General features: G+C 35.5%; 1 protein-coding gene across 5 annotated transcripts in view; it reads left to right on the forward strand.

The window, feature by feature from the left end:
• The window catches only part of LOC128251379 (leucine-rich repeat-containing protein 46-like), a 111,361-nt gene that overhangs the window by 40,969 nt on the left and 55,392 nt on the right, over window positions 1-15,000 (forward strand). The window contains exon 1 of one of the 5 annotated variants that reach the window (XM_089343428.1): window positions 1-775. This exon is cut by the window's left edge and continues 382 nt beyond it. The exons of 3 other annotated variants lie outside the window; for them this stretch is intronic. In XM_089343428.1, the coding sequence (XP_089199554.1) occupies window positions 769-775 (7 nt within the window). In that variant the 5' untranslated portion in view covers window positions 1-768. Of the gene's footprint in view, window positions 776-917; window positions 941-15,000 lie in introns of those variants that run through there. One more of the 5 variants, XM_089343431.1, reaches the window with a different exon arrangement.

The raw sequence follows: 15,000 nt of genomic DNA on the forward strand, positions 1-15,000 counted from the left end.
AGCGAAGGAGCTAGAAACAGAAGCCAAATCTCTGTCGAATTACACATTCGGTACAAAGGAAACGGAAGGACACGTTGGTTAAATCGATCTATGAGAGGATGGTCATGGTTAGAAAGCCTTTCAACGAATATATGACCTAGACTGACCAATAACAGCAACAACAACAACGATACTAACGAACCAGTAAAGAAACGTGTGCACGCTAGAAATAGCAGCCAAATCTCTCTCGAATTACACATACGGTCAGAATAAAAGAAAGGACACATTGATTAAATATTGCTGTCTTAGATGTACACTATGTCTGATAAAAATACAGGATGGTCGCGGCCGGAACGCCTCTCAACGTATGTCTGCTTGTTTATGTCTGTGACCTGCATACAACAACAACGACAACGAACCACTGAAAGAACCAGTGAACGCTAGAAATAGCAGCTACGTGTCTCTCGAATCACACAACAACAACGTCGTCCTCCCGTTTCAAAAGAAGAACGTTAGGATGTTATTATTTACAGGATAGTCACGTGTGGAGTGTCTTTGTACATGAATCTGCTGGATGGAATAACTACGATAACAATAACAAGATCTAGATCCTTGGTATCGTCATCCGCTTCCGCCTCTTCATCATCATCATTATCATCGTCAACATCGTCATCATTTGCAACATCATCATCATCATCAAGACATGTCCATCATCCATTTGATTATTTGACATTTTGGCTATTTGGCTGTTCATTTGACTATTTGCACGTTTAAAGTCTCAGGGAAACAATGAATGGTAAGTATAGCGAATATACAACAGATGTTTGTATTAACACACACACACACACATAAATATATACATAAATGCACATATATGCACACATACGTGCACACATACGTGCACACATACGTGCATACGTGGAAATATGTAGTCCAGGGCGAGGTGCACGATCGCAATCCAGTAAGTGAAACTGCTGAAAGACGTGTGTGTGTGTGTTTACATCTCTCTGTCTCTCTCTCTCTCTCTCTCTCTTCATTCATTCACACACTAAATCGCTCTCTCTTCCTCTTTCTCTCTCTCTCTCTCTATTTGTTCTCTTTCTCTTCCTTTCTCACTCTCTCCTCCTTTCATCACACTATCTTTTAATCTTAATTACGCCAGAATGTGTTTACATCTGTCCGTCTGTCTGTCTCTCTCTCTCTCTCTCTCTCTCTCTCTCTCTCCCTCTCTTCCATTCATTCATTCACACACTTCTTTCTTCTCTTCATTATAATCCAATGATTCATCGCTAGGGTTCATCTGACCGTCGGAAGTCCATATAAGATTTTGTTGTTACAATTTATCTTCAATAAATTGCTTATATTTCTACAAGACACATAATATCTTAACAATTTTTTTCCTATACAATTCCTAATAATATTTAATCCTAAAAATATACAACAGGATGTTTTATGAGGGATCATCCGAGTAGAACAGAAATCAAAGGAGTCCAATTAGTAAAGAAAAGAAAGAAATGGTTAAGAAACACTGGTTTAATCACATCCGTCTCTCCCTCTTCATCTCCCTCTCTTTCTTCCCACTTCGCTTTCCTACCTTAACTCTATTTCTCTCCCTCTCACTCTTCCTTTCTCTTACTCCCTTTCTTTCTCTCACCGTCTTCCCCATTTCTCTGTCTTTCTTCCTTCCCTGTTCTCTCCGTTCTTCGCCAATTACTTCATTATGTCTCCAAGTGTTTGTCTTTTCTTTGAAATTAAAGTCGGTCTTTGACAGTTCTGTAATCACAAACTGCGAAGACGGTGAGACACCGTTCTACAATGTCAAGGTGGACGTGTTGAATAAATACGCCAAACTGTTATCTTTTACCCCCTTTTTTTTTTTTACTTGTTTCCGTCACTAGACTGCGGCCATGCCGGGGCGCCGCCTTGAAGAATTTTTAGTTGAATGAATCGACCCCATTACTTCATGTTTTTTAAACCTGGTACTTATTCTATCGGTTCATTTTGCCGAACCGCTAGTTTACGGGGACGTAAACAGACGTCCCGTAATTTTTACAATGTGGTCAGCGCGGAAATAAAAACCTCATAGGTAAATTTTATAAATATTTTATAATTATATACATAATTATAACAAGGGCTTGGCTTGCTCCTCACCATGCACTGAAAAATAGACATCAAATGACACTATTACCACCATAAATTCTCCGAGAATAAACACACCACATAATAGGCTGGCAAAAGAAAGAAATGTATTATGTGGTGTGTTATTCTCAGAGAATCTATGGGGGTAATAGTGTCTTTTAACGTCTATTTTTTCAGTGTGTGGTAAGGCACAAGCCAAGCCCTTGTTATAATTATGTATATAATCATAAAATATTTGTATATATATATATATGATGGGCTTCTTTCAGTTTCTGCGTACTAAATCCACTCACAAGGCTTTGGTCAGCCTGAGGTTATAGTAGAAGACACTTGCCCAAGGTGCCACATAGCAGGACTGAACCCGGAACCATGTGGTTGGGAAGCAACGCCTGCTCCTATTCGGAAAACTTTTCTTTCTTTTTACTCTTACATTCTTTTACCTGTTTCAGTAATTTAACTGCAGCCATGCTGGAGCACATCTCTGAAAGGTTTTAGTCCAATGAATCAAGCTCAGGACTTTTTTTAAAGCCTGGTACTTATTCCATTGGTCTATTTTGCCGAACCGCTTGGTTATGGGGAACATAAACACACCGACACCAGTTGTCAAGTGGTGATGGGGGGGACAAACACAGACACAAATACACACACATATATAGATGTAATTGCTATTATGCATAAGGGTTGTAAGTCCAAAACGTTGCTTTTTCAAAAAGCGAAAAAATAGTTTCACCGTTCCATAGCAAAACTGTTGTACTACACATTGACAATTTTTGGTATCTTGGCATCTGATGCAGCTGGAGATACAATAGTTTGACCAAAAGAACTGGCTATTGCAAACACAAATAAATATTTTTTTAAAATGCATTTGGCCAAATTTGGATATACAACAGTTTAACATAATAGCAATGATATGGTCCTGGGGCTGTTCGGACTTAGCTCAAGTATAAATCTAGTAAAGTGAACGTGTATTTGTAAGCTGATTTAATTTCTGCCAACACTGACTTTCAGCCAATAACCTGGGCTCCTTTTATTGAGCCTGGTCACAGTTCATTTATTTTCGTTCAGCATCTGGCGGTCATCTTAGAGGTGCCCTGTGTCAAAGAACATCGTTCGTAGCTGATGTTCTCTCGACGTCGTTCACACGCGCCAGACTCGAACTCAGAAGCTACAGCCCGAGTTGTTATCTATAAAAGTAAAAACTAAAAGTAATTCAAATTCTATGTTTTCTTGAAGCAATAAATTTCTATAGAGATTAGGATTTAAATTGCAATCTATGAAAAGTTTCCATTCTACAATATTCTTAAAGGAACAAAAAATTATCCAGCAACTCGGGCTGATACGAACGAGATTGGTAGGTGTCAAAGACTAACTGGCATCTCTTGTCAAGAGTACAGGTGACAATCAGATCGCTGATGTTTGTTGTGCACTCTGCTGTCGTTATTTGATTGGTGTTGTTCTGTGCGTCTGTGTGTAAAGATCAGGTTGTGTTTTGCAGGTTTGCATTATTTTTACCCTTAACTTAGAAATGGAGAAAGACATACTACTAGATATAAAAAAAATAAGCCATTTGAGGCTAAAAATATTGTGGAAAAACGTGAAATTCTTTGAGCAGGTATGTGTTTTATGCAAAATCTGTGATGAGCCTGATTGACGGTGGTGACCTGGAGTCGCCTCTGATATATATATATATATATATATATATATATATATATATATATATATATATATATATATACTAGCAGTATAACCCGACGTTGTCCGGGTGTGACTTCTTACGCCATGTATGATAAGTCTTGCTAGGTGAAAATCAACTAAAAAAAGAAAGACTTACAACGAAAAAACACTTATGATGTAAATATGTTCGTAGTTCAAAAGACGATGAAATTAAAAGGGCAAGTTTGAAGGCTGTTTTGCGTAACATTATTAATCGTACGTAAATTTCATCCGTCTAATTGGCTATACAAATGATATGTGCAAAACAACTTTTTGCACTGCCCTGATTATACATAGCAGGGTAATCCCTTTTCGCAGGAGCTAGGACGGCAATTGCTGGCGATCTGTTGCTACACATTTTTGCCAGAATTCTAACAGATTGGGCAGAAGATGTTGATGCACCATTTTGTATTATGTTCAAAGTAGCTTCTGGAATGTGGTGAATTGCTGCAGTCTGTTGCTGTCTTTTTAAACCGGTTGCTTTCTTTCCCCAGCAAGCTCTCTTCTTTGGAGGCATAATCTATGTATATATTAAACAGAACAACAAAAGTTATAATAGATGGCAGGGTCGGTAGTTTTCACATTTCGGTAATTTTGCGGATTAACATCCGCATGATTACTTAAGCCTAACACTGACCCTAAACCATAACCCTAAACCCTAACCCTAAACCCTAACCCTAAAACCCTAACCCTGACCCTAAAACTGTAACCGTAACATTAACCCTAACCCGGTAATCTTCAAGTTTAGGGAGTTAAAAAAAGAAGACAAAAATATTCAAGGGAAATAACTGAACAACTTACCAGTATTGTCCGTACTACTCTGAAATGTGTTTTCTTTTAGCTGTTTATAAATAAATCACACACGTGTTTTTTTTGTTTTTTTTACACACGGGTTTTTTTTTCTAAAACAGCATGCGACAGAAGGAGAGAACTTTGTCAATGGAAATGATAATGAAATTCAACAGATATTAGATATTTATTCAAGGGTCGGCATGCAGTTCTAGAAATTAACCTACTCAACATTATAGACGTCAGAAATGGCAGCCAAAAAATAAACGAATGTTTTTTTCTTTTGGGGTTGAATTCCGCCATAGAAATTCATGTAGATAAGATGAAAATAAGGTAATCTTCAAGTTTAGGGAGGTAAAATAAAGTAAATAAAAATATTCCGGTCTTCCACGAGGCATTTTCGATCTCTCAGTTAACTTCAATCAAATCACGTGTGTGATTTATTTATAAACAGAGTAGTACGGATAATACTGGTAAGACAGTAAGACGTTCAGTTACTTCACTTGATTTTTATTTACTTTTTTTTTATCCCTGAACTTGAAGACTACCCCCTAACCGTAACCCTAAAACCCTAACCCTAACACCCTAGTGAAAATCATGCGGGTGCTAATCTGAAAAATTACCCACATTTGTAATGAAGTTCAGTGATTTTGCAATGTGTTGTCCTGTCGGTCAAACTAAAGTGTGAATGTTCTGAGACGCCTTACGGGAGTCAAGAAACAAAAGGAGAATAGTGTAATAGATGCTTTTAAAAAGAAAAAAGGATTTTATCCCTTATATGTATACTGTTCAGTATCTATGCGTTGAATAAAATCTATCTTTCTACTTGTACTACCATGCATTTCAGAGCTTCGAAAAACAAACTTGTTTGTTTACATACAGCGCAACTAAAAGGAAAGTTTAATCTATGACTTTGTATGCATAAGAGAAAGTAGGAGTTATCGTTCGTAAACGTTCATAAGAGATAGTAGGAGTTGAAAGGATTTGTAAAGGTCGTAGAAAGAGAAAATTTAGGTTTTATTAGGGGGGGGGTTATTTTGCGCAGTTTAATGGATTTTATTGGTAACTGTGATTGATTTTGACGGAAAAAATGACGCAGTTACCTAGGTTATGGTATTTAGAATATTAATTCCGATTGTTTCATTCAAGAAATTTGGAATTGTGTAAATGTATGAATTGGATACACACACACTCACAAACTCAGCTATATATATATAGATATATATATATTATATATATATATAGTTCAAATTTACAGAAAACAAAAGATGAAGACAGGTGAAGGAACAACAAGAAGATGTATTAGTTTGATGCATGGGAAGAATGGAAAAGTCTTTGATGTTTTGAGCCTAAGCTCTTCGACAGAAAGGATTAAGAGGAAGAAAAGGAGAGAGAATGAAAAAAATGGAGAGAGAAAAAATTTTTTGTAGCGATTAACAGTTCATCGGACTTCTTTTCAGTTTCCATCAACCAAATCCACTCACAAAGCTTGAGGCTATAGTAGAAGACACTTGTCCAAGGTGCCACACAGTGGGACTGAACCCAAAATTATGTAACTGGGAAGCAAGCTTCTTACCACATAACCATGCCTCTGCTTAATAATAATAATAATAATAATAACAATAACAATAATAATAATAATAATTTTTTTACAATTTTAATGCCAAGATTGCTTACAATCATTTTTTTTCTAATAATTTTGTACTCATAAATCGAAGGAATGCCATTTACCTCTCTCTCTCTCTTTCTCCTGTTTCTCCCTCTCACCCTTTTTCTATGTGTTTGTTCCCTCACCTCATCTTGTATTCCTTGTCTGTCTATCTATCTATCTATCTATCTGTGTGTCTGTCTGTCTGTCTATTTACTTATGCAGTGTGTCACATATCCCAGTACCCCAATAATTACAGGTGATAAACCTAAAACTTGTAATTTGGATAGAGTAGCTGTAGATTCCTCAATATTTCAGCATAGGTATTTTCTTTAACATCCGCTGGGCGGCTGATTTCCACAACTGTACAGGCTTTCTTTTCTCCATCCCAAATTTCTATGTCAGGTCTATTATGTTTACATTTTATTGAGGTTTGTATATATGTATATATATACATATGTATATATGCATATATGTATGTTTGTATGTATGTATGTATGTATGTATGTATGTATGTATGTATGTATGTGTGTGTATATGTATGTATGTTTGTGTATGTGTATGTGTATGTATGTGTGTGTGTGTATGTATGTATGTATATATTTCTCTTTTCCTTTTTAAATTTAGACTAAATTTTGACCGTCTTCCTTCTTGGTAGCAAAGTTGTGAAAGAAAGCATCTTATTTGAACTTTCATCCTTTAAATCTTGAGAAGGTCTTGCAGATTTTTATAGTCCCAGATACCGAGAAGGTCTTGCAGATTTTTATAGTCCCAGATACCCTGATCATTTGTATCGCATGAATTAAGGATTTTCATTCTCTCCCCAAGATCCCAAGTTCAACCATACTTTGCTCCAGACTGGTCGGTATGTATCCTGTTGCTCCAATATTAATGGATATGAACCCGAAAGTGTATCTTGGGGACTGGATTTGCAAACTCCTTATCAATGGTCCATAGATGTCCCCTTTCTTTTGTATTTTTCTAACCACATTCGAGACCAGAGGGCTGCTAAATTCTACAACAGAACATGTCTTTTCTTTGTGATCCCACACAACGATATCTGGCCAGTTGTGCTTTAACTTGGTGGCTGTTTTAATTTTTAAGTTCCACCAGTATTCTTCTGACCCGTCCATCTCTCAATAAGGTCAACTTCATTTGTAGGTATTCTCATTTTTATACATGTATGTATGCATGCATGTACAGTGGCTGTGTGGTAAGTAGCTAGCTTACAAACCACATGGTTCCAGGTTCAGTCCCACTGCGTGGCACCTTGGGCAAGTGTCTTCTACTATGGCCTCAGGCCGACCAAAGCCTTGTGAGTGGATTTGGTAGACGGAAGCTGAAAGAAGCCCGTCGTATATATGTGTATGAGTGTGTATATGTTTGTGTGTCTGTGTTTGTCCCCCCAACATCGATTGACAACCGATGCTGGTGTGTTTACGTCCCCGTAACTTAGCGGTTTGGCAAAAGTGCCTGATAGAATAAGTACTAGGCTTACAAAGAATAAGTCCTGGGGTTAATTTGGTCGACTAAAAGGCGGTGCTCCAGCATGGCTGCAGTCAAATGACTGAAACAAGTAAAAGAGTAAAAGAGTATATGTATGAATGGATGGCTGTATGTATGTATGCGTGTATGTATCTAAGCATGAATTATAAGTTTTAATGTACATATCTATGTATGTGTGTATGTTTGTATGTATGTGTATTTATGTATATATGTGTGTATGTATGTATGTATGTATGTATGTATGAATATACGTATGTAGACATGTATGTGTGTATGTACGAATGTGCTTATGTATGTATGTGTGTATGTATGTATGTGTGTATGTATGTATGTATGTATATATGTACCTGTGTGTGTGAGTCAGTGCTCTAATGTCATTAATTAACTTAACGAGTATTAACGAGTATTATGTGACTAAAAATATTTTCTGAAAAGAAACACCAGCTCTCTTGTAATTTGTCTTTCCACCAAGGTCGTGTTCGCTAAAGAGTAGGGGGGGGGGAAACAAAATTGGTTAATTATAAATTAGGTGCACGTATAGCTGTGTGGGCTACATGTTTCATTTCTTAACCATGTGATTCTGGGTTCCATTCCAGTGCATGGATCATTATCACCATCACCATCATCATCATCATCATTGTTGTCGTCGTCTTCATCATCATCATCATCATCATCATCATCATCATCATCATTATCAACATCAATATTTAACGTCCCTCTTCCATGCTGGCATGAGATGGGTGGTTTGACAGTAAGTGACAAGCCAGAGGACTGCGCCAAGGTCTAATGCCTGTTTTGGCATATTTTCTGTGGCTGGATGCTCTTCTTGACACCAACCACTTTACAGTGTGCACCAGTACCATACATATATACAAATATATATATATATATATATATATACACACACACATATATATATATACATAGATATGTATATATACGCATATATATACATATATATATATATATATATATACATATATATATATACATTTTTATACATATATATATCATCATCATCATCATCATCGTTTAACGTCCGCTTTCCATGCTAGCATGGGTTGGACGATTTGACTGAGGACTGGTGAAACCGGATGGCAACACCAGGCTCCAGTCTGATTTGGCAGAGTTTCTACAGCTGGATGCCCTTCCTAACGCCAACCACTCAGAGAGTGTAGTGGGTGCTTTTACGTGTCACCCGCACGAAAACGGCCACGCTCGAAATGGTGTCTTTTATGTGCCACCCGCACAAGCCAGTCCAGGGGCACTGGCAACGATCTCGCTCGAAAATCCTACAGGAGCCAGTCAGGCGGTACTGGCAATGGCCACGCTCAAAATGGTGCATCTCATGTGCCACCCGCACAAGAACCAGTCCAGGGGCACTGGCAACGATCTTACTTGGCTTGCTGGGTCTTCTCACGCACAGCACATTTCCAAAGGTCTCGGTCAGTAGTCATCGCCTCGGTGAGGCCCAATGTACGAAGGTCTTGCCTCACCACCTCAGCCCAGGTCTTCCTGGGCCTACCTCTTCCACGGGTTCCCTTAACTGTTAGGGTGTGGCACTTTTTCACGCAGCTATCCTCCTCCATTCTCACCACATGTCCATACCAGCGCAATCGTCTCTCTTGCACGCCACAACTGATGCTTCTAATGTTCAGCTTTTCTCTCAAGATACTTACACTCTGACGGGTATTCACATTGACATTACACATCCAACGGAGCATACTGGCTTCATTCCTTGTGAGCTTACGTATGTCCTCAGCAGTTACAGCCCATGTTTCACTGCCATGTAGCATATATATATACATATATATATACATACATACATATATATATATATATATATATATATATATATATATATATATATATATATATATATATACATACATATATATATATATATATATATATATATATATATATATATATATATTTATATATATATATATATATATATGCGCGTAAAAATAAATACAAAAAAGGTGGGGTTTTTTGTATGATTGTGTATAGAGGAATATATTATTTTGTTTAAAAGAGTTCCAACACTGTCTGTTTTTTATGTTTTATTTATATTCCTGCAGAACTAATGTGGGGTATAGAATATGGAATATACAATATATAATATAATATACAATATACAATATAAAATAAAATAAAATAAAAATGGATGGCACCATGAAAGAAAGTATTGAATGTAGATGAAATATTGAGTGTTCAATATAAAGGATCAAATATATAAATATATAAATATAAATATATATAAATATATAAAGGCGACTCGAGTTTCAGGGCTATTTCCCTTCGTCATGGCCGGTATGACAGACTTTAGCAGACTGTCTGCTAAAGTCTGTCATACCGGCCATGACGAAGGGAAATAGCCCTGAAACTCGAGTCGCCTTTATATATTTATATATATTTATATTTATATATTTATATATTTGATCCTTTATATTGAACACTCAATATTTCATCTACATTCAATACTTTCTTTCATATATATATATATATATATATATATATATATATATATATATATATATATATATATATATATATATATATATATATATACATATACATATATATACATACATACATATATATATATATATATATATATATATATATATATATATATATATACATACATACATATATATATATGTATATATATGAAGAATAATAATAAATGGAGCAAAACGCATATAATCAATAAGTTCCTTTAATTCCAACATATGTGCACTCTACTCCAAAGAAGTAAGAGGTGCTGGAATTGCACATAAATTCATCGTCAGGGAACCAACATACAAAAAGCAAGACAAGCGCTAAATGCTAAGGTTGCGTATGAGTTATAACATTATATAGTTAAGTAAATGACCTTTAGAAACAAGAACGCTGGTTTACAGGGAGCTATTAAGGGAGAGAGGCTAAGAACGCTATACTAAAAGTTTAAATTAGGGGAAGGGAAAATGGATCGGAGTTAAATCCAGAAATCTAAAGTTAAAAAGAAAAGGCAAACTAAAAAAATCAGAAAAGGAGGAAGGGAGAGAATCCAATGAAATTCTATTCTCTCCCTTGCTCCATTTATCGTTATTATTCACATCTACTCAAAATACATTACTTTAACTTGGTATTTCTACCTATTAACCGGGTATGATATCCCAGTTTTTGTGATTTTTTGATACCCTAGTAACTCTTAACATATTTTCATTATTGAAGTTTTTTCAACCGAGATAATATTTATATATACATAAATCAATATATATATATTTATATATTTATATATATATATATATATATATAAATATATACATATACTGTATTTAAAAGCAACAGAAATCTAACAAAAGCTGTTACTCAGAGTTTCACGTTCCCGTTTGTCGTGTTTGTCTTCTAAATCAATCAATTCTCTCAAACTCGCTGAATGACCTATTAAAAATCTTGTTATTCCAGTTATTTTATACCAAGTAAATAAATAAGTCGATAAATAACGAAAAATAATAAGGAAAAAAAAAAACAGAATAATTGCTTTGCACCTTCAACTAATTCCTGTCCAGCTCTAGTTCCCAGAATATTTAGAATATTTGAAATAGTTTTCTGTTATTAGAGTATATTTGTATTTTCTTAATGAAAACTGACCGATTTCAAACCAAAGCTGTGTTCCAGTTATAGTAACATCTCTGCTGTTTGTATTCCTCAGTCCTTGAGATTCACGAAACCTCTTTGTTTGTTCATTAATCTGTCCTTGTAAACTTGTGGATCTTTTTTCCTGACCTGTTAAAAAATCCTGTTTTTCTTGTTTTTTTCTTTTTGAACTATTGACCTATTTCACTATTTTCTACCCTATTATTATTTTATTTTTTATCTTTTATCTTTCATTTTAAATGACTCTGTGGCTTTCATTTTCCTGCTTCTGTCTCTTCACAACTTTTGTTAACTGTTAAGAGAGTAAGAAAAAAAAAATGAGAATAAAATAAAATCGATTGTATATAATTCTTAAAGGTTTTAAATAAATGTGGACCAATTAACTTTGTGATTCCAAGTTATGTTGTGCTAACAAGCTCATAAGAAGGGTGAAATAATGTTATCTCCAACTAATGGGACACTTAAAATGGAAGAAAAGAAAACTGGATGACATGGAAATATTATTTCATATACTATCTCACTCATAAGAAAAAGACACCTCATAATAATAATAATAATAATAATAATAATAATAATAACAATAATTTTTTCTATGATAGGCACAAGGCCTGAAATTTGGGGGAAGGGGACTGGTCAGTTACATCAACCCTAGTATGCAACTGGTACTTAATTTATCGACCCTGAAAGGATGAACGGAAATTCCACCAAGGTCAACTTTTCCAAGGACACATTAAAGGCACCCGTGCCAGTGACATGTCAAAGGCACCTGTACCAGTGACACATTGAAGGCACCCATACTGGTGACATGAAAAAGGCCCATACTGGTGATGTGTTAAAGACACCCATAGCAGTGACACATTGAAGGCACCTGTGACACATTAAAGACACTTGTGCCAGGGATATGTAAAAGGCACCTGTGCCAGTGACACTCAAAAGGCACCCGTGCAGGTTACATGTAGTAGACACCCGGTACACTCTATGGAGTGGTTGGTGTTGGGAAGGGCAACCAGCTGCGGACACCATGCCAAATTGGATGGGAAGCTGATACAGTTCTTCAGCTAACCCTTTTCTACTTGAGCCATTTCATCCATGCCAGCATAGAGAGCAGACGCTAAATGATGATGATGATGATATATATATATATATTGCTGTGGGTATGTGTGTGTGTGTGTGTGTGTGTGTGCACATGTGCACTCACATGCATGTACTTGTTTGTCCCTCCTCATCTTGACAACGTGTGTGATGGTCGTAAACAAGTCTCACTGTCAAAGAGGCAATGTCATCTGTTTCCAGCCTTGCATGAAAATATGGCAAATGTCGAACACAAGGAAGTATTAGCTTCTTTGGAAATGAATGAGCGTTGGCTACAGGAAAGGCATCCGGCCATAGTTAATTTAATTCAGTGATATGGAAAAGTAGACATTAAAACAATGATGATCATCATTATTTACATTTGATGAATATTTGTCCTCATCTTGTTTGTTGTTAACACAACGTTTCGGCTGATAAACCCTCCAGCCTTCTTCACATGTCTTGGGAAAATTTCGAACCTGGGTTCTCATTCCTAAGGTATTTTTCGATGTTATTATTATTATTAATATTATTATTATTATTATTATTATTATTATTATTATTATTCAGTAGTTTTATTTTAATAACGTGCTTTCACTTCACTACCGAGCGCAGCTCTGTGTGCCTTGGGTATGTGCTGTGGTTTGCTGTGATGCTCTTATGGTTATTGTATTGAAAGTGTTTTGCGTAGGATGTGTGCAGTGCCCAGTAGTGCAATTTTCTGTATGTTATATATATTTGTAAGTCCTGGTGTTTTTGTTATGTATTTGTCTGAATATTTTTTTATTATACCTAAGGCACCTACTATAATAGGAATTGTTTCTGTTTTTAGATTCTACATTCGAGTTACCTCTATTTCCAGGTCTTTGTATTTTGAAAGTTTTTCCATTTCTTTTAGGGAAACGTTGTCGTCTGCTGGTATTGATACATCAATTAGAAAGCATTTTTTTTTCTTCATGATCTTTGACAACTATATCTGGTCTATTTGCCTTAATTTCTCTATCTGTGTGTATTGGCATATCCCAGAGTATGGTTGCTTTCTCGTTCTCTGTGACCTTTTCTGGCATGTGTTTATACCATCTTTTTTCTGTTGTTATTCCATAGTGTTGGCATAGCTTCCAGTGTATATAGGTCCCAGCTCTGTCGTGTCTGTGAATATATTCCTTCTTAGCCAGGACTGGGCAGCCAGAGATAATACGATTTATTGTTTCTTGTCCATCTCCACATATTCTACAGTTATTATTATTATTATTATTATTATTATTATTATTATTATTATTATTAGTAGTAGTAGTAGTAGTCTTCAGGTCACTGCCTGGAATCAAACTTGGAATCTTGGGGTTAGTAGCTTGTGCTCTTAACCACTATGCCATATGCCTGTGGGTATATCAGCCGAAACGTTGTGTTAACAACAAACAAGATGAGGACAAATATCCGTCGAATGTAAATAATGTAAATAATGTACAGAATTCCTCATCCCTTAAATACAGAACTGAATGATGATCATGATTCATAATAATTATGATGACAACGACGATAACGACAATGATGACGATGTCAAATATATATTTTTTAAATACCTTTCCAACGAAATCTTTGTCAGGATTAAAATATTAATCAGTCATTATGTTATCATTTGAGTAGAAACATGATTAATTATGTAGCAAGGTCCAATATAATTTCCCCTTAAAAAATATAACAAATGGAGCCAATGGACCATACAAATATTTATAAAATATAAAAATGGGTAAGTATTGGATGAAATGGTGGAAGAGAATACGGATAATAAACCTCTGCATTAAATTAGTTTTTGTTTAATTACAATAATCTACATTTTTTACCTATTTATTCATATTCATTTTGCAAAACATGAAAAGGAAGTGTTTATAAAACACCATTTGTTGAAAGGAGACATTGGATTAACATATCCTGAGAGCCAACGAGAGTCAAATAGATAACACCGTGTAACAAAATTTGAATGTTTTTTTGTCTCCGTTAAGTGTGAGTTCCTATTTGCTTCTATCTAGAAATCAAAAGAAATGACTACTATTCCCTTCAAACTTTGTTTTTGTGACTTGGACATCAATGTTTCCAAATTGACCTATTTTCCATTCCATTTCACACAGATCCAGAGCTGAGTTGCTGAAGCAGAAATATCATTATAGCAAATATTCTGCTCATTATTTCAGATTTGCTTGTCCGTTGCTTGACCTTAACCATTTGAGCATGTCCCTTGGTGGCTGACAATCTGTGTATCTCTGATGATGAACAGGAGTAGTGGGGAAGCACCATAGCCTTTGGGGTTTGAATAAATATAACAAAAACAAACTTTGAAGGAAATATTGGCCATTTCTCATACTTTCTAGGGCCAAGTAAATAGGAAATAACAGTCACTGCCCAAGGACAAAAATCGTGTTACACAGTGATATTGGTAGAAAACATTTTATGTAAGATAATTGAGGCAAAAACATCACTAGTTGGAATCTTTCAGACATTTACATTACCCT

Source organism: Octopus bimaculoides, chromosome 27 (genome assembly GCF_046866305.1).
Source record: "Octopus bimaculoides isolate indiv1 chromosome 27, ASM4686630v1, whole genome shotgun sequence".
Lineage (NCBI taxonomy): Eukaryota > Metazoa > Mollusca > Cephalopoda > Octopoda > Octopodidae > Octopus > Octopus bimaculoides.